Raw genomic sequence first — 19648 nt, forward strand, 5'->3', positions numbered from 1 at the left:
TGCAAAGGGGAAAAAAAAATAATGTAACATGCTGAAGTCATTACGAAAGGCCGATGCTCTGCTGGCGTCTCATCCCAGCTGAGCACCACAGTGCACTGTGCGCTGGAGCCCCTCGGCCCAGCTCCGGCCCTGAGCTTGGCTGACAAACTTGGGACCAGTTAACAGAGCTCTGCAGCAGGCTTTGCAACAGCAGCAGTCGACTGCAGCAAGAGCCATGTCTAGTAGCTCAGTGCTCGGGGGCAAACGGCACACTCCCCTGCTGCGTGACGGGTGGCTGTCAGTGCTGGCAAGGCAGAGAAGGGGTGTGTGGGTGTGAGTGCGTGTGTGTGCGTGTCTCTGTGTGTGTCTCTGTTTCAGGAGGAAGGTGCTGTGGCTGTGTCCCACTGAACTGAAGCAGCTCTTCTGCCCCGGCAGGGCCAGTGCTGCTCCACAGACTGTTAGCTGTGAAAAGCATTAAATACCACACAAAAACCCCCAAAACACCCAAACAAAAAAACAGGGAGGAAAAAACATAAAAAAAAAAAAAAAGAAAAAAAAGGAAAAAAAAAAAACAAAACCAAACCTGCAGTACAATCTTTAGAAATGCACGTGCTGCACTAAATCACCATCCTTGGACCAAGCCTTTTGCCATGTGGCCGCGTGGGCTGGGGAAGACAGCAGCAGTGTGTGGGCGAGTGCGCGCAGGTGAGGAGGAGGGGTGTGCGTGTGTGTGTGGGCGCTGCCTGGGAGGGCAGCCCAGGCCCCATTCCACCCAGGCGCCCTGCTCACGGGGGTCCAACCAAGGGAGTCCCCTGGCAGGGTGACCGCCGGGAGCAGGGCCATGCTTTGTGGCAGTGTGGGTCGTTCTGCTTGTAGTGCTTTGGCTGTACGCGCGGGTTCCCACCACCCTGCTGGGTGGCTGGGGCTGGGCTGCCCTACGGCACTGCTGCAACCCTGGGCAGCAGCCCACCGCTTCCTGGCAAGGAGGCTGCATGGGCAGGGAGTTGGGGCAGGCGTGTGGACGTGCATGGGGGTGACAAGGAGCGGGACTGTCCGGCCAGGCCCAGCGTGGGGTGCAGGGTTGCGGCTCTCCCTGCACCTGCAGCTAGGAGAAGGATACTGCTTCCTCCTACTGCCTCGAGCGTACTGGGGGGAAGCCTGACCTCAAGCACGGCCTCCGCAGCAGTGTCTCTGGGCAGGACCGCACCTCAGGAGATGGTTTAACAGGGACAAAAAAAAAAAAAACCAACCAAACAACCCACCACAATTTTGGACAGGGCATAAGTAGCAAGGATGGCCTGTGCCCCTCCAGTGCCGGCCCCAGGCACCAGCTGCTGATGCCGACACCAGGACTGCAGGTGCATCACCCGTGCCCCTGGCACCGGGCATCGCACGCTGTGTGGGTCCCCCAGGCCTGTCCCTGGTGAGGGGCCAGCTGAGTTGTATAATCCGTGGGCAGGATGCAGCCGTAGGGTCAGGCACAGGAATGGGCTAAGCGGGGTCTGCCCGTGCTGTGCTGATGTGCCAGGAGCTGTGGGGACCCACCAGCAAAGGAGCTCAGTCTGGCAGCAGGACCTGCTGCATGCCGGGTGCATGGGCCGTGCAGCTACACTGCAGGAGCTAGCTACTGCAGGGACTTGACAATAGCCCTCAGGGCATGGGGTGTCTCCGGGACGGAAGGAGATGCGCTGTAGAAGGTGTTGGTGTGATTTCTGCGCTGCTCTCGGAGGTACGGAGGGACAGATGAACTTTTGATGTGGAGGATCCTGGTGTCCATCACTTCGCAATCGATCTGCATCATCACCTCGTAGTCCTGCCCATTGATCACATTCTCTGCAAAAGTAAGAAAAAAAAGGTCAGAATTAGCCCTGCAAGCTAGTGACCTAATGGCACGAAACACAGAGCTTTCTGGACTTTTTTTTTTTCCCGGAGCCGGAGCTGGAGGGTGGAACCCCTTCCTTTTTTCAGCTCCACACATGGAGCTCCATCTCACACAGCACAGCCCCTGCCTGCTCGTGACACCTCAAAGGGCCCAGGCCACACTTAGCATGTGCAGTCACACCTAGAAATTAATGTAAGTCTTTTCCACTTCTTCATCTGCACATAATTACCGATGGAGTTTGCCTCTACAACATTTATTACTGAACTGTTGTTCTTGAGCCACTAAAGCGTAGGAGTGATTGAAGATAGGGCTTATTTAAGAAAGCTGAATGTTTCACTTTCTTTTTATTGGTTTAAGAATACTGTAACCCTCTTGACACTGAGGATCTAGAGGAATTTCTTCACCAGATTATTAATAAAAAAAAAATCAAAAGAATTAACTGCACCTCATTACCATGCTGACTGGCTGTTGTACTTGCATGACGTTGTGGTGTGACATTGGACAAGGCCGTTACCCTTGAGAGGCCTCTCGACACGGGGAGTCCCAGGCCAGCACATGGGACCCTGGTGCAAGGGCATGCCGGGCTGCACCACCCTGGTGCGGCCCCAGGCTGGGCACGTCTGCTGCTGCAGAAGCTCCTGGGCTTGCAGGCAGAGGCTGGTGTGCACATGGCCAGCATCTGCTGCCTGGATTTAAAGGTGGGAGACTATTCCCTGCATAGACAGTGTGTCCAGGAATGCGAGAGCTGAGATCGGATTTCCAGGCACGACCAATCCTTGTCTTTCAGTGTCAGAAACGCTGACTGCCATCGGCAGGGTTTTCTTTCTGTGCTAAGGAGAATGGAAGATCACCTAATGGAAAGCGTATGGATTGGAGGAATGCAATATACATTACTAATTTTTACTGTTTTCCTGGATTAACTCTAACTCTGGATGACAGCTGACAACCGCGGCTGGACCCTCTTGTACCCCACGCCACCTGTAGAAGCCATTAGATCAAGTATGTCTGGTATAGTAATGAAAAGCAGGAGCAAACCCTTGCTAAGGGGGCTGAGAGCCTGCAAGGGAAATCAAAGCTCCCACCTGCAGAAACGAAATGGAAAAAGCTCTGTATGTGCCACCAAGTGACCGAGGCCAGGAGCAGCTGTGCATGTCTCTGCACCGCTGATCGAAACACCCCAACAAGCACTTCATCCCTCCTGGCTGCGGTGCTGCTGACAAAGCCCTACCATAGCTTCGGGTGCTGTGTCCCCAGTTGGAACCCTTTTTGAGGCCATCCCTCCAGGTCACCCCTTTTCTCATCCTTTGGATGTGCTCTTGGTTCTCACCCAACAGGCTCAGGACTGGACAGCGGAGAGGGCTGGGCTGGGCTCAGGACAGGGGCTGCACGGGGCAGCTGTAGGCACAAGGAGAAGCTGGCGGGGGTAGGAGCCTGGCCTTTGGGCTGGAGAGAGCAAACGGGAACAGATCGGCTCCCTATGACACAGCAAGCTGAAAATGCAGCTCCTCAGCTTTCACGTTGCAGACAACAGCTTGACAGGACCCTGGCTATGTGAGAAAATGTGCTCCAAAGCCATAAGTGGGTGAGGTGGGATGGGACCGTGGCCAGGGCCAGGAAAACCTCTTGGTAAGGCAGTGAGACTTTCCCGCGTCTGCCCGCAGCAGCCAGCACAGCGGGCTATCATTAGGTTTCCTGGCACTGCACAACACGGAGGAGAACAGCAATCCCAGAGAGCAGCCCATGCGAGGGAGGGAGCTGCACTGTGTGGGTGGCAGCGGGGAGCATGGGAACCAGATCAGCCCATCTCGGCCAGCCGGGATCCCGTTTCTCCCAGCTCTGATGCAGGCTCCCCCCGCAACTAAGTGGACCACGATTAAGTAAGCCACAGCTCTGCTACCCTGTGCAAGAGGTGCTGTGTCTTCTGAGGCCACCACAGCTGAGATAGCTGGGAGGAATCACGCTCACGAAGAGCCTCTCCGGCCAGCAGGCATGTAGGGGACCCACACACCCAACTCAGACATTCGCAAAGTGCCTGAATCTTGCCCTGTGCGTGCGAATTAGCACAGGAGTGACACTCGGATTTAAAGACAGGTATCTAATTCTTTCCCCTTTTGGGCTGAAGGCACTGTCAATTAAGAACTGCTGCAGGAAGCCTCTGCAAAGCGGGAATGACTCAATTCCCGCTACTGACATTTCTAGCAGCCTTTCTCATTACCGTTAGCACCAAAATGAGGTAGAAGAGGAGGTGGGATTTTCTGCAGAGACAGCAGTTGCTGCTCGGTGATGCTGCTGGGCGCCTGGACCAGCTGTATTCAAAGGAGCAGTCCGAAGGCCGTGCCAGCCCCAGGACGCCTGGCCACCATGGGAGAGCCCTGCCTGGCCCACCCCAGCCCAGAGGGTGGAGGGGCTGATGTTCTGCATCAACCCACGTGATGCTCTCAGCAAAACAACAGGCAAACGTGACCTGAATGCAGCCGGCGCAACCCGATGTTTGGAAAGACTAGCTCACTGTCAAAGGGGCAGGCATTGCAAAAATGATTCCACATGGCTCCATCCTGAGCTCAATGCCATTAAACTGTTTCACGATCTGGATGAGGAATAGAGAGCATACTTATAAGATTTCTGGAAGATGCTAAACTGGAGAGATTTCAACCACCTTGGAGTATTGGATTAGACTGCAGTTTCGACAAAAGAGAGAAGCTGTCCAAAATCTTCAGGATGCACTTCAACCAGGGCCAGAGCGAAGTACAACGCTCAGGAGAACTGGAAAACATGAGTACAAAATGGGGCCGGGCAGAAGCACTGCAGAAAAAGCTTGAGGACTGCAGAGGATCACTGTGCATAAGCCAAAGGCATGACAGGACTAGAAATGACCAGATCGATTTCAAGAGAAACAGATTTATCTTTGACCAAGTTTCTAACGATAATGAAATATAAGCCCTGGATGAAGCTACCTCGGGAGACCAGAGGGTCTTCGTGGCTGGCAGCCTGTAAGGAAAGGCTGGACGACGGCCTGTCAGACAAGACCTGGGGTACCTGACCCTCCCTCCGCACAGGCACTCGCAGTCACTCACGGTCCCTCTAGCCCTGCCTTTCTCTGAGCTGCAGGTGCCTATTCATGACTGAAGCCCCTCAGGGTAGACTGCAACCGATCATTACAGAGCCCAGGTCCACAAAGAAGCCAACATACGTCAACGAGTTGCTCTTTGCTCGTGACAAAGACAAGGCAGTGCAACTTGGGCAAAGCCCTTTCAGTAAGATTTGAGCTGATGTTTGCCACGGGGTAGGGAGGCACACCAGCCAGCGCTCCTTCAGACGGCAGTGAGAACACCGCTGTGCCATGTTTCCTTGATGGTCAGTTTAAATCCAGTGGCTAGGTAGTTGGACATGTTCAGCTGTGCTATTCCTAATCCCCTGTCAGCAAGTGGGCAATATCTGGAGTAGAGCTATGGGTTCTCCAGGGGACTCCATGGTCTGAATTCATCCACAGAACAGGCCAACAATTTTACCTTGTGATTCTCACATCAGATCTTTTAAAAATAGCCTGGTTAGGCTTTCTTTTCTTCCCCTTCCATGGGACTGTCCAGCAGTACCAGCATCTGGGAGACACCAGTGGAGCACAAGGTGGGTTTTCTAGAGAGGCCATGACGAGTGTTGAGCTTGGCAGTTGCGTGTGGCCGATCCCCGGAGGGGTCGGTGTACGTAACCAGTGCTTTCTCTCAATTCTCAGGTCAGCCCTGTACTGCACCGAGCACGCACCCACCGCACCCCACAGCCCTCCGCAGGGAGGCGGACACGGGCAGGGGGGTCTGTGAAGGCAGGACCGACAGCTCAAAGTTGCTGCCTGCTGCTGCTGCTCATTTGTTGGCTGGAAGGTGAGCACTGCCAATCTGTGTTACACGGGGCTGCTTAATAGCCCAGAGCAACACCGACACTGAATTATTTCTGAAGTTTATTGTGTTGAATTACCTATGACTGATGTTTTGTGGGATTACATAAGCGAAAACACAGGAACGGATCTCCTGTAGAGGTGTCTGGATTTATAAATAGATTTATTGCTCCTCTTTGAAGTTCAGAACATACAGCCATTCATATGGCCTCAGGCTTAAGAAGCTATCCTTCCCAGGCCAAAAAGCTGTGTTGCACTTAATTATTTGTTAACAGGTTTAAAATCCGTGCTTCAGATGATAGACTATTTCAAATTAACAGTAATTGTGCCAAGCATTGCTGTTCTCTGACTGCACCTTCTCAAAGAGGCCCGCTGGCTCTCGCGGACTGTACCAAACTCCCAGCACGAGCTTGGTCTAGGGAACAGAAACCTAATTCCCCAGTGCTGCTCTCTAGGGTTTATGGTAGCTCCTCTTAAAAACAAACATGTTGCAAGACTCAACCGATGAAAGCTTGAAGTCAGCAGTCCAACCCAAAAACATTCAGCAAATAAGGCTGAGGGTAATAACTACTGTTACAAATTACCGAGGATGATGGAATATTGTCTTCATATTTGAAGTACTACATTTTCAAAACTGGCTTATTAGAAAGACCATAAAACCAAAGTCCTCCTTCTCCCCTTAGTAGTACTAACACGTATCAATCAGTTGGCTGTTCAAATGTCCATCTTTGAGATCAAGCATCTAATTCTATGATCCTATGCTGTCTTAGAGAAAGGCAGAAGACAGGCAGAGGGCTTGAGACGCAGGCAATGAAAATCTTAGTGTCTGTTCTGCAGTAAGTCAGAATAAATGGTGATGTGAATTGCCTCTCTAGACTCAAACTCTATACGTCAGTGGGCTGTTTGTCCCTATGGATGCAGTCGTAGGACAGGAACAAGTTATTCTGGTAATTTACCCTTTCCCACTTACATGCACCTTCCCCACAAAGCTTTGCTGCAGGAAAATGCTTGTCTTGAAAACTGCACAATTTGCAGAGAGACTGCAACAGAGCTCCCCTGAAATGCCACCTGACCTTGTGAAGTGTTTCAAGGCTGTAACCAACCACCAGCTTTCTGAAGATGTGCTCAAGCCTTAGGTACATTGATAGAGCCTTGTTCTACCAAATCAACTATGAATTTCGCCTTACCCTGGCAGTCCCACAGTGAACTACCCAAAAAATACTCTGTGAGACCAATACTGTATAATTCAGGGCCTGGGCCACTGATTTGACTTCCCCCAATCCCAAGACTCTTCTCTAAGGCCCCATCTGCCTTTGCAGTAGATAATCCACACACCTGCTGGCTGCTTTCTCAGTAGATGGCTTGTAAAAGTGGTCAGAACCTGCCCAGCTCTACTCCCACACTGTGCTCACTGAATATACAGTTAAGCTAGTGTCGACCACATAGATCTGGACTACACGTCCTCGCTTCTGCTGCTAAGATACAGGGAGGGAAATCACTTGCCTCATCTTTACTTCAACTACCTGTCTTTGTCAGTAAGGCTACAGAATCATCCTCGCCTCGTGGCCAACAGCATAGAGTGAACTTGCTATCCATGAAACCAGTTTAGCTGATGTCAAAGTTAGGTGCCAGGGAATTATCTCTGTGTAAGGTGATACAAAACCACCAATTCTTTTAAAACCATCTTTGCCGAACAGCTACTCACGCCCCTTATACTTCCCATGTTTCCTTCTAATGAGAAAGCTTGCTTCGCCACACCAGATTCCAAAGACAGTCAGTGTCAGTGTTAATTTATACTTGGAGCCCCTCTTGCAGCCCCATCTATCACACCAGCAGGAGCCTAGGCAGCTTTCAAAGAGCCACCGAATGTGTTCCAGAACCTGGTTGCTTTGTGCTACCTGCGCCAAGCTGACGACGCTAAACTTTGGTTTAAATAATGATTTAGCACAAACTACCCAAACAATTTATAGCGCAACCTGCCCTGGCCCGAAACAGAGCTTATGGCTAGGGCAGCACAGAGTTCGGAAAGTGCAAGCTTCAGAAGATGAGGGCACCAGCTGCACACAGCTCTGGGGCTGGCCTGCTGAAGGGTGCAGCTGTCCCCAGACATAATTCAGGGGCCTTCTCTGCTCTGCCACTTCTGCAATCTTCCATCTCATCACCACGGAGCAGCCTTGACTGTCCTACCCAGCACATCTGGACAATGTTTCCATCTGAAGGGTTGGTATACACTACCAAATAAGTATATAAATGAAGCAGTGTTACTGTGTAACAGCTACAAAGACTAAAAATACACTCACTGCAACAACGCAGCAGGGTTCCTAAAACATTTACAGATTTCTTGTTAGACAGGATTATTTGAGGCAAGGGAGAAAGTTATATTGTGACCCAAATAGCTTCTTTTTTTAAGAGCAAATTCCTGATCAGAACTATTTCCAAACAAACCAGTTGCAATGGTCTCACCTCTGTGAACTCAGCTGTCCTCAGTCCCTGACACAGGTTAAGTGAGATCCTGGGCATTTCAGTTCTCCAGGTTTCCTACCACCTCTCAAACAGCGAGCCAGGCTGCTGGGTCTATATGCATATAGGAACAGGGGCCATGGTCAGAAACACTGGATCCACATAATCAAAGTCGCTTTGACGAGCCATGAGCTGACAGCAAGGATGCAGGGTCTCTCCCCATGTCTAAGCTGTTGGAGCATTGGTACCAGGAGCTATCCAAGGGGGATATATACAGGCATGAGAGGTAAGCAAGAAAAACTGGGGGAAACAAGCCCTCTGTGGTCTCCTAAGTAAATAATGGAGCCACAGGAGAGATCGACACTGGCTGTGGATGAGGAGCACAACATACCCTTAGCTTACACCACTATGTGATTTTTGGAAAAGGCCAGCACCTGCGGGCAGCGTGGTCACGGCAGATCTGTGCCAGACGCACTTTGCAGTACCTGGTCCAGACTGGGAGGTCTTGGGGAGCGGGAAGGAAAGTTGGCTCTTCCCAGGGACCATTTCCCACCTGATCTCCCACCTCCCCTTCCAATCTTATTTCCTTGCTGCACAGTCACTTCCCTCTAAGAGGAAGAGCATGAGCCAGAGGAGAGGGCCCAGTGTGGATCTGTTGTGATTGCTCTTGTTGCTTTGGAGAGGGAGCCGATGGCCATCTCAAGAAGAGAAGATCAGAATCACGAATGTTGACCCTCCCAGGCACATCATTTCAAGCTCCCCCAGGTAGAGTATTTCTTGGAAATACTGAGACATTTTGACAGCATATGCATGTTGTTGGCCGGGTATCATTGCTGCAGGATGGCCATATTTGAAACCTAACCAGCTGTGGCAATGTTAATGACAAGGGAAAAAAAAAAGATGAGAAAACAAAGACAAGGGGCAAAGTAGTTCTGCTGCACAGAAAGCTCTCTTGGGAGTGAAGGAGAGGAAAAAGGCTGGGGAAAGAGCAACCCTGTTAGGCAGAACCATTCCACGCCTGCTTGGCAGGCACAAAAAGTATAAAAAACCTCCCCACACAGCCTGCAAATCCAGACGTACCCACTTACAAGACAACTAACTGTACACAGGAGAGTAGCCTAGAAAGGCATTCCAGTAGAGACTTCTTTCAAGAACAAGGGCTGGAGGGCTTGTCCCAGGACAGCATGTAGGGGACTGTTCCCTCTGAGTGCAGCAGGGAGGCATGGGCATGGTCCCTTTGGTCCCTACCACGGGTCTAGCATCCTACAGATGCTGTTAGAGCTGGAAAACCTTTGGTTTTAAATGCCAGCAAGCTCCTCCTCTTCTTGCTGCGCTGGCAGACTGGTTGCTTTCCTTTTTTAGCCTTGGTACTGCCTAAGGACAGCTGTTCTGCACAGGCAGGAGAGCAAAGTCCTGGCAGCAAAGTCCCATCCAACCTGTACCTGACAGTGACCAGCAGCAGAAGCAAAAGTCAGGGCAAACATGTACTTTTGGTGATATATGAAACAGTAAGTAACTGCTTCCCAGACACCACCATTCAGGTTCTTCAGGTTCTGTTACAACCCTTCCCTCAGCCATTGCTGTCAAATTGAATAGTCACTGTGGTAGGAAAGCTGTTACACTTACTGTTCATCTCTGTTGCTTTCTTCCCTGCGTCTTTCATTGTTTTATAATATCTATAAACATCTATGACCAAAAATGCGTAGTATTTAAGATGGGGATTCAGCAGGGCAGCGAAGATGGTTCATGTTTTGTTTTCTACTCCCTCTCTAATAAATTATAGTGCTCTTCTTCCTTGGCTAAGCCAACACTTCAGGGAAAGATGCGCAGTAGCTCCTCTGAGCAGTAACAGCTTGGTTAGAACCTGCTACTGTGCGTTTGGTCAGCAACATTTTTCCCATGCAAATTCTTTTGTATTTTTTCACACCAAGTTTCACCTACTGAACAGAGTTTCAGTCCCCCCCAAGATCTTCCAGCCTGCGCCTGGAGATGCATGGGCATCTCCCCAGCACAGACCTGCGTGGGATTCTACTGGTAACATCCCCTTCGTTGCAAAATGTGACCATCTGTTTCCACCTTTCATTTACACCTTTTAGAGGGATACCAGCCCACAAGTGACCCTTCTCTCATCTCACAAAAGCTTGCTTTCTTTTAGCAGTCTCTGAAGAACTACCTTTTTCCAAGTTTTTTGAACACTGAGGTATGTTATTGTGCTGAAGAGACCACCCTTATCCTCACACTCGCTACCCCTCTGAAGCCTCTGATGGAGCACTAAGGTAGGACTTTCCTCCGCAGAAGCTGTGCTAGCTCTTCCCAATCTATCGTATGTACCAGGGCATGCTCAACTCTCACAGATTCAGCTAGCTTGTGCAAAAGTGAGACTTGATTTTTTACAGTTCCTGAGGCCATTTTTAAAAAGTTTGCCTCTTTTGTCACTTGCCATTCTCCTGATATTTATATAGTCTCAGTCATTAACACCAGCACAAGAATTTTTTGCTCTTTCCTTCAACAGTGCTGACTTCAACTTTAAGTGCTCTTTAACACCTTGGTCCTCTACAGACACTAGAGATTCCCTGGCAGGCTTTGTCTGAAAAATGTTTTTATTATTTTTTTATGCCTCAGGCACGCTGTTCCTCAATATCTTTTTCTGGCTTGACTTCTTATGGTTTGACATTTAGTCTGCCAGAAATCGTGCTCTTTTTTCTATTCCCTCATTTGGCTACAATGTCTATTGTTTAAAAGATATCTTCTTACTTCTATGAATCTACTTTAATGTGTTACTTAAGCCTGCTGGATTTTTTTAGAGTCCTTTTAAAGACTTTTGCACTGAGCTTTTAATCTTTAATCAATTTTCATACCATTTGCCAGCATTTTACCCTATTGTTTTTTTTTTAATATGTTTTTCTGTTTTTATTTAGTCCTCACCTTTGAAGTTGAACTGTAGTACGTACTTCACTATTTCAATTTGTAGGCACTTACCGATAAAATTAATTTAACTATTTGATTTAATTTTTTTTTTCAAGGGGCAGCATCACTTTTTCATTGACAGGGACCTTCTCTATTACCCAGTATCATTTGTATCCTAGTGTTAAAGTGTCTCACTGATTTAAGAACGAAGGCTGGCGAGAGCCTGTATTCACTTACAGTTGAAATGTCTTTACAGGTTGGATGGTATCCAAAGAGTGAGCTGAATTTTCCACCTGTCTCACTTGGATACATAAAATTACCTCATTTATATAGATACTGTGATCAGCTCTTGCTTATAGAAGAGTATTTTTAACACCACCTCTGTGAAGCTTCTGTCTGCGTGGGGTGAGCACTTTCCTCGTGAGCTTCTCTGATTCAATGCATTTGCCAGTTAATTAAAAAAAAATCATACACACATGCTGCAGAATGCCTATCAGAATGTGGCACACTAATAAAAGTGAGACATCCATTTCAAAGATTTCTGCTTCCCAGCTACAGCAACTGAAGATTTATAGCTTTAATGTGTGAGTCCTGCTCTAAATCAGAGGTGTCTCCTTTCTCATGGTGAGGGGCAGCTCGGGCTGGCAATCATTTCTTCATCCACATTCACGCAGAATGTATTTGTGCTGTACTGGGATATGCCATGGTCTTTTCACCTGGGGCTACTACAGAATAAGACTGGATGGAGGCAGATGATTTACAATGAAGTGGTGGGTAACCAAAACTGAAAATGTTCTCCAGATGCTCAGGACATATTTTTCAAATGCTTTCCTACAGCAACCCTGCTACAAAGGATCAAGCCCAGGAAGCACATCAGAAAGCACAGAGGTAAGGTGGACTGTATGAAGAGGGTGAGGAAAGTTGCAGCGTGGAGGACTAGACCTGGGATATGAGAAGAAGGCAAAAGCCTCCTGGCCCCACTGGCGGCAGTCTCTTTGAGACTGCAATCCAAACACTGAGAAAGACTGTCTTGGACTGCTGTGTTTTTACTAATCTTTAGGTCTACTCCACTGATGTTCTCAAGACAGAACTCATAAATGTGAACCTCCTCCACCAGCTCTGTTGCAGTTCTTTATGTTTTTACAGGGTGAGCTCATTATGGGTAATTATGTTTCAGATCTCTGTAGAAATAAAGAGCTACCAGTAATCAGAGTTGGCCTATGTATCACAAACATAAAACTCTGTTTGCCACCTATAATTTAACACCAAGAGGAATTATGTAATCTTGAATTTACAACATTTGAAAATGTATTACGGCAGATCAGCTGGGCTTGAGGCTAGAATTACGATGTGCTGCACAAACACAGTTCAATGTAGCCGAGATGATGATGGTAATCTCACAGATCGGGATGAAAATTTTCTCTTTGCTTTGCAGCACAGGTCTCGGCACAGTGCTCTCTGTAAAGCTTGGCGGTAGAGCATACCTACATGGCAGTATCAGCATCCAGGGTTAACCAACATCTAGAAGATAGGGTCTCTGCAGCGAGATGCATACTCGTTCAGTTCTAAATCGAATTTGGCTCCTTCTGCAACTCCATACCGGCATCCACACTGGCAGCTAATGTCATGGGTTTCTTTTTTCTTCTACTTTGTGGATTTTATATAAGTGTGCCTTTTATATGGAAAAAACAATCTGGTATAATAACTCGACACTGGCGTTGGAAATACTAAGTACGAAGTCCAATTAATTTATGACTCATTCTCTACCCCCTTCGTGAACAGTGTGTTCCCAAGAAAATGCCATCTGTAGAATTTACTCTGTCTACACAGGGAAGACCAGTCACACTGGGGCTTGGCCTGCTCTATTACACAAAACCCAAGAGATATTCTTTTTCATATTAACAAAGGGGCAAAAAGGCACAGAAGATCCTCTGAAATCATCTTCCTGTTCTTTTGAATACATAAAAATAGGTTACTCATTTAGCAATTTAGGTAAACAGCTCGTTATGAAAAGTCACTGGGGAATAAGCCTTTATGATTTCATTACTTGATCGTTTCCTGTCTAACTAAATAAACATGAACTCAAGTGACACAGATTCCATTACTTTTGTGCGCAGATTCTTGAATGATTTCTTTCATACTTTTTTGAATAATTTAATCTTCTCCTTCCTGTCAAAGACAACATATATCAACAGACAATGGTTGGGAAGAGCAAAATCTCTCAAAGACAACCAAATTTGTTGAAAACTTCTATTTAATGTTGAATCTAGGCAATGATCAATTCTGATGTTCAAAGAAATGTAGGAAAGTTTGGGGGGGGGGATGTTATTCTGTTTTGGTAAACTGCTTTTGTATCACTTCGAGAACGAGAGTGAGAATAGCAAATTCTTACAATATCACTAAAATCTATGGTTAAAATTCCTTGATAAAATCTGTTCTGCCACAATTTCAATCCTGACCTCTACAGCACAGCTTTACATGAGCACAAGAGCTGAAGTACATCTGTGACATTAGCAAACCATCCTAGTCACAGCAGAACCACAGTAATGCAACATGCTGCTTGTCCACGACTGCACACAGGAGATAGCAGACTCTCCCCGTTTCTCAGTCCAGGCTCAGTCATCGGCTGTTGCAGCGAGGTCTAACTGAGAGCTAACCATGGCTCTGATTTTTCCCTGGTCAGGCTTCACCAAACTACTTTTATTCCTCAACTGGCAGCTCAAGAAGCAGAAGGGTGGCATTTTCAAAATGGCCTGTAGACTTACAGCATGGAGACATTCTCAGATATATTTTCCTACCTCCTGGTTTAGAGGTCTTGATGCTTTGAAGGATTCTCAGTGACCTTCTTAAAAAACCTTAGCAGCCACCCTTCTTTCATCTCACAGATAGGTTGTAATCCTACACACACAAGTTCCAGAGCCTTATGCTCATACTCTATAGCTTGTAAGGCTGTGCTGAGTTCTCAGCAATTTCTGCCAAATCCAGAGATAAAAGCAGAAACAATGAGAGAAGTATCTCTACAGATCATGCTTGTGTAGCCAAAAGAGGAGTCCTCTGTACCTACTAAAGTGGCATGAGCTTCTCAGTGTGGGACCAAGGACAGCAGCTGTGAGAGGGAGCCACAGGGACTAAGATTTGGCTTCTAACATGAAGAGAAGAATGAACCAACAACAGCTAGAGATAGCTGGAGCCATTAGTCTCCTGGAAACCGTTCTGAAGCTATTCAAAGTGAGAGAGGAGGCTACCCAAAATGTTAAGCAGCAACCTTCAGGGATGTCAGCTGCCGTAAGTGGTATTTTTTTAGACCTTCCTCATTCGATGACTGACTGGGAATTCTGCTTCTTGCTCCGAAAGACGGAAATGGCATCTTTTGTTTGCTTGACCCTGAAAGGCAGAGGAAGTTGGAGACTTTATTTATTCAACCCCAAGACATGGGAACTTACAGAACATTGTCACTTCCCAAAGAGCTTTTGTTTCTATTTTCCTTCTCAGCCTGTGTGGGTTCTGTTTGCCTTAAGGATTTTTCACAGACAGTTTGCTACCAGCTTTGGACATCTGTGAGTGGCTTTTGCACACGACTGTCAGTTGAAAGAACGTTCTTTGTAGCTGCGTGCAAATAATCATGCTGCTTGATGGCAGAAATCCCTCCAGTTTTGATCAAAAAGCCTTACCACTAGATTTGTTATTGACCATTTTAATGAGAATGTGTATTATTTCAGAGCACTTTTGAAGTCTCTTACATCAGTATGATGATGGATGCTAGGAAGGAAGGCTGAGGGAAGTGGCAGCGATCAGAAGCTGGCCAACACAACAGAGCACACGGACTTTGCAAAACTCGCCATCTCGTTCACAATAAATTTCTGCCTTTAGGAGACTATTTTGCTGTTGTGTTTCATGAAAAAAACAACCCTTAAGAGAACAGGGTTCCTTAAGAACCAGGAACATGCAAGTTATAGAGTCAGGCACACAAACAACTATCTCAAAGGCAGACTGAAGACAAGTCCCATTGTGTGACATTAGACTAAGACCTATCCAGAATATTTGCACAAAATTCAAAACTCTCTCTGCCATGGCTGCCAAATCCCAGAAAACGAGTTGCGGATCTCACCAGTGGCTTTCCCATCAGGTCTCTCACTTTTGTTCGGCTGAGAGTGCAGACACCAACCCTGAATTTAGAGAGGGCAAATTATGGAAGGACTTTCACATATGGGGAACTGTTTTGCACAGGGATCCTAAGAAGAAAAAAGGCCTTTTTGGTCTTTGTGCTGCTGCTAAGACCACCAGTACACACCTGCACAGACATTTACAGCTGCTCCTTCCAAGACGAAGTGTGAGCTGTGAGAGTATCTAACGTAATCCTAGGGAGAAATGCATTAATGGAAGTGGCTTCTTGGGCTAAACATTGAATGCTATCTCCTACACTGAATGACTGTACATATGTTCTCACTTTTGTGTGCTGCAAGGAGACGACTACTGGTGGTGTGTGCTGCGCTGTGGAGCTGCAGGCATCCTGCAGAGACAAAAGGCTTGTGCTTGGGGTAGGAAGAGTGGCTTAGCTATGCTGTACTCTATAGATTATTTTGATCCAAAGATCAATGTTATAACCCACTGCATTTTTTACAGCAGTTAAGTAAATACAAGGCTAATAGCAGATGTTTTCATTTAAACTTCAAGAAAGGCACCGCCTATATGTCAATTTGGAATTGGTGTAATGAGCCAACAAGACTCTGAATTACAATAAAAGCAAATTTAGGAATGAAATCTACTCGAGACTCAACTGGTCTCAAGTGCATAGTTAGATTTCTAAAATAATAGCTTCAATCCAGCATAACAAACATGACTTGCTTAAAAACAAAAGCCGGAGTTTAACTGTAAATTGCAGTTGGCTTTCATTCCCATGAGAAACTGCAAGATATTTCTTCTTGGAATAACTTCTCAATAAAGCCACACCAATGGTGCCCCCAGAACCATGTACAGCGGGACTACGACTAACAAGTTCTGCATCTTTCCCTCCAGGCTTAGCAGCCCTAAGGTCCTTAGGTCCCATCAGATTTTCTGTGAGTACTACTTGTGTCTGCAAATGGTGGGGCTTTGTCATTGGGCAGAGGCAGGTCAAAACGTGGGCATGGCTGGCTGCAGGGGCCAAGGGGAGAGCTGTACTGAGGGACAGCAGGGAGCAGGGATATGGGAGAATGGTAAAGGGATGTGAGAGCATCTGGGGAGGCAGAAATGGAGGAGCTGACAGCAAGTGCTGGCTATGAATTGGGGGGGTGGCCCAGCAAGCTTGGAAAGGGGCTTAGAACAGGGTGCAGAAGAAGGAATTGGTAAGAGGGTAAGAGGGGAGGGATTAACATGTACCAACATGTAACCAGTTACTATACTTTAAAAAAAAATGTTAAAATATTAAACATACTTAAATAATTAAACATATTTCTGTGCACCTGCACAGAAGCCCTCAGTGGGGACTTTGCTGGCTTATCCTCATGCCTGCAGAGGGGCATGGGCAATTCAGGCTAACCAGGAAAAGGAGCACATAGGAGAAAGTTACAAGGTAATGGCCATTTTTACTCTTTTCCAACATTCAACAACTGAATAGTTTTTATCAAGTTTTTATCTTGAAAATGAGTAACGTACTGTTATTGTTCTCTTAAACTTCCATTGTATTGAATGCACACATGTGCACATACACGCACCCATCTACTACAAAATTTTCTATTGAGATTAGCCATTCGCTGCAGAGCACTAGGACTGCCACTGGCCGGATTTACCCCAACTCTTCCCTCCAAGAAAAACTCTGCTTTGTACACTGGTGAAAACTGCCAGACCAGTCTTGCAGAACCATGTCATTAACCTCCATGCAGAGTCATGTAGGAGAGTGACTGAACTCATTTTACTTCCTAAACTTTGTCCATACCTGTTCTCTGTCCCTGCAGCCGATGGTGGGAAGGGCTCAAGCCAGCTAAAGGCAGAGTCTCTAGCAGAGCTCAGAAGGCACTCAAGCAATCAAAGTGCATTCAGAAAAGGATGACAGTCCTGCTGGGAAAAGACTGTCCAATAGTTTAAAGGGTTCTCAACTGAACTGCAAGCTGTTTCATGTTTGGAAACAGTGTCATGGGTAAAATTTCAGTACACAGACAAATAAAGATCCTGCAGAAGAAGGCAAGTGAAGAAGTTCCGAAAAAGTTTCAAAGCAAAGGCCACTTCACTTGCATTCCCTTCATCTCCTCTGCCAGCGTTGTGGCAGCAAAAAGGAAGGGCAAGTAAGTGGCAGTGGAAAAGGTTTCCCTTCTTCCACAGAGATCTGGCTGAGGCACGAGAAAAGGCAGGAGGGGTCAAGTTCTTGCACTGAAGCTTTTGCCAATTCCTCCCAGGGAGACCCTGCCTCTTCTAGCAGCCAGTTCTCTGCAGGTGGACAAAGAATTAAGGTGGGCTTAAAAGAACAGCAGACAGCTGGGAGGAAAGCTTTCTTGTCAGCTAGCTTCCAGATGCTTGTTCAGGACGTGCTCAGTCCCCGCGGAGGCAGAATAGGGTGGAGGAGCAATGTTCTCAAAGGAGAGAAATAGGTTCTTCTCCAGGCAGAACTTTTTAGGGAATTGTCTCCTCCAGGTAATCTACTAATAATCAAATTAAAAATCAAGCCAAGTTACCTACTGGCTCTTGTGTATCTTGTAATTTTTTCCCTAACACCTGGCTGAGTGTCACAAAGGAAGCGATGTTTGATGCCGTTGTTTACTTAATGCTATCCTTGTGTCTCATCTGTTTCAACATCTCTGCCCAAATCCCTGGACATTTTTTTATTTCCTGGATTATGCTGATGTTCTGAAGAAAAATCCCAAAGAACTCAAGTAACTATAATTTCACAATGTTTCATTATTAATGAAGGATAAGATTTGTCACTGGATTCTGATGCGTATTTTCCAAATTATATTTACCCCAACAAAGTTATTTCAAGTAAAACAAGACTCATAACATGTTAAGAAGAAATACTTTGTAATTTAGAAATAGTTTGTTCTCCAAGTGATAAAGTGCCCAGTTGCATGTGATAATTCAGCTCAGCCAGAAAAGGATTTTTGTAATGGACATGAAAAGGGAGTTTCAAACAGATAAATGCCAAAAATAATTCTGATATATCTAATAAAAATTCCCCTAAGATAGCGCATTACGGTACACAGATATTCAGAAAGTAAAGTTTATACTGTTACAGGGTTCACGATGCGTTTTATGACTGTGACAGTGACTCTGTGCCCCAAACATGTCCCAACTTGGCAGTTCCTCACCATATGAATTAACAATATATTTATACAATTCATGTCCTGTCTCTCATGTGGGACTAAAATGGAGATCAAGAACATTTCTGTTCAGTAATAAGACTGTGCCCTCTGCGCAAAGCTGTTTTCTCTGCTGTCCTGCAGCACTGTAACATGATTATTATTAATCCTGACCGTGCAGTGCTGAGAGGTCCCACTCACACTGAGTGTTGTGTAACAGAGTGGTAAACAGCTGAGGAAGCCGATGGAAGGCAGTCAGCATCCTAACAAACCAGTAAGGCCAAGGAATTTGTGCTGCTAAGCAGGCGTAGGAGGAACCCAAATGAGAGGATGAGGACAGCCTCCACACTCAATGGGATCTTTGTAGCCACCAAGTTAGAGAAGCTAGATCACATTCAAGTAACCCTTAATCAGCTGTGTTTAAATCACCGGGACTGAATGGCAATACCCCTGAGTCCCTGAAGGAGCTAGAATGAGATACTGCAGAGCTGCTGGCCAAGTCACGCAGCCTCTCGTTACAGTCTCAGTGACCAAGCACCAGTGATTTGCCAGCACCCAAGCTCCAGCAGGGAGCCTGGCAACTATGGCCCAGTAATGACCAGTTTGACTTCTTTTTCAAAGCTATAATGACAGACATTTGGTCTAAGTTCGGTTTCCACGTACAACCCATCCCTTTGAAATTATTCTCCTATCATTCTCTTTCATGTTTTGGACTTACCATTGATGTTTACAGCTGGCAACACTATAGACATCTTTGGTCTTCTGGTCTTGTTATGTGTGGTGGCTGGCAGTAACAGGTGGTCCTGGAAAATAGGGGAAAAGATGTGTTAAATCTACCCTGGAAGTACCGAGCTGGGAACATTCCTTTCCATTCTGTCTTACAGGCATTCCACATAAAACTATTTATGACAGCTTAGCAAATTCAAATTGTTGAGGGAGTCTTCCAAAAGTCACAGCAATTGCTCATGCTGTGTAACTGAGAAGAAATCCCTATCGCATGCAGCAGAATATGAAAAAGCCTTGATCATGTGGAAAGAGATGGAAACTACTATTAGGCCCTTGTTCAACAGAGTACTTATGTATATGATTAAAGTAATTTAACTTGACTTCAATGATATTTAAACATGTGGTTAAGGGCTTTGCTGAATTGGAGCCTTTACTTGCAGTGCTGTCTGCTTTATATATAAATGGCATCTTGCTATATCTATGCCTAGCTCTACATCGCATGCCTCGTGCAGTAGGGCTGTATCAGTCAGGGTTGTG

General features: G+C 46.5%; 1 protein-coding gene across 1 annotated transcript in view; it reads right to left on the bottom strand.

Annotated features, from left to right (window-relative positions):
- Window positions 1–1603: 1603 nt before the first annotated feature.
- Window positions 1604–19648, bottom strand: part of ATF6 (activating transcription factor 6) — a 77607-nt gene continuing 59562 nt past the window's right edge. Inside the window, exons 13-14 of the mRNA XM_009582503.1 lie at window positions 19104–19188; window positions 1604–1812 (exon numbers count right to left, since the gene is read on the bottom strand). Coding sequence (XP_009580798.1) covers window positions 1604–1812; window positions 19104–19188 — 294 coding nt within the window. The remainder of the gene's footprint in view (window positions 1813–19103; window positions 19189–19648) is intronic.

This window comes from Fulmarus glacialis, unplaced genomic scaffold (genome assembly GCF_000690835.1).
Source record: "Fulmarus glacialis isolate BGI_N327 unplaced genomic scaffold, ASM69083v1 scaffold24897, whole genome shotgun sequence".
Taxonomy (NCBI): domain Eukaryota; kingdom Metazoa; phylum Chordata; class Aves; order Procellariiformes; family Procellariidae; genus Fulmarus; species Fulmarus glacialis.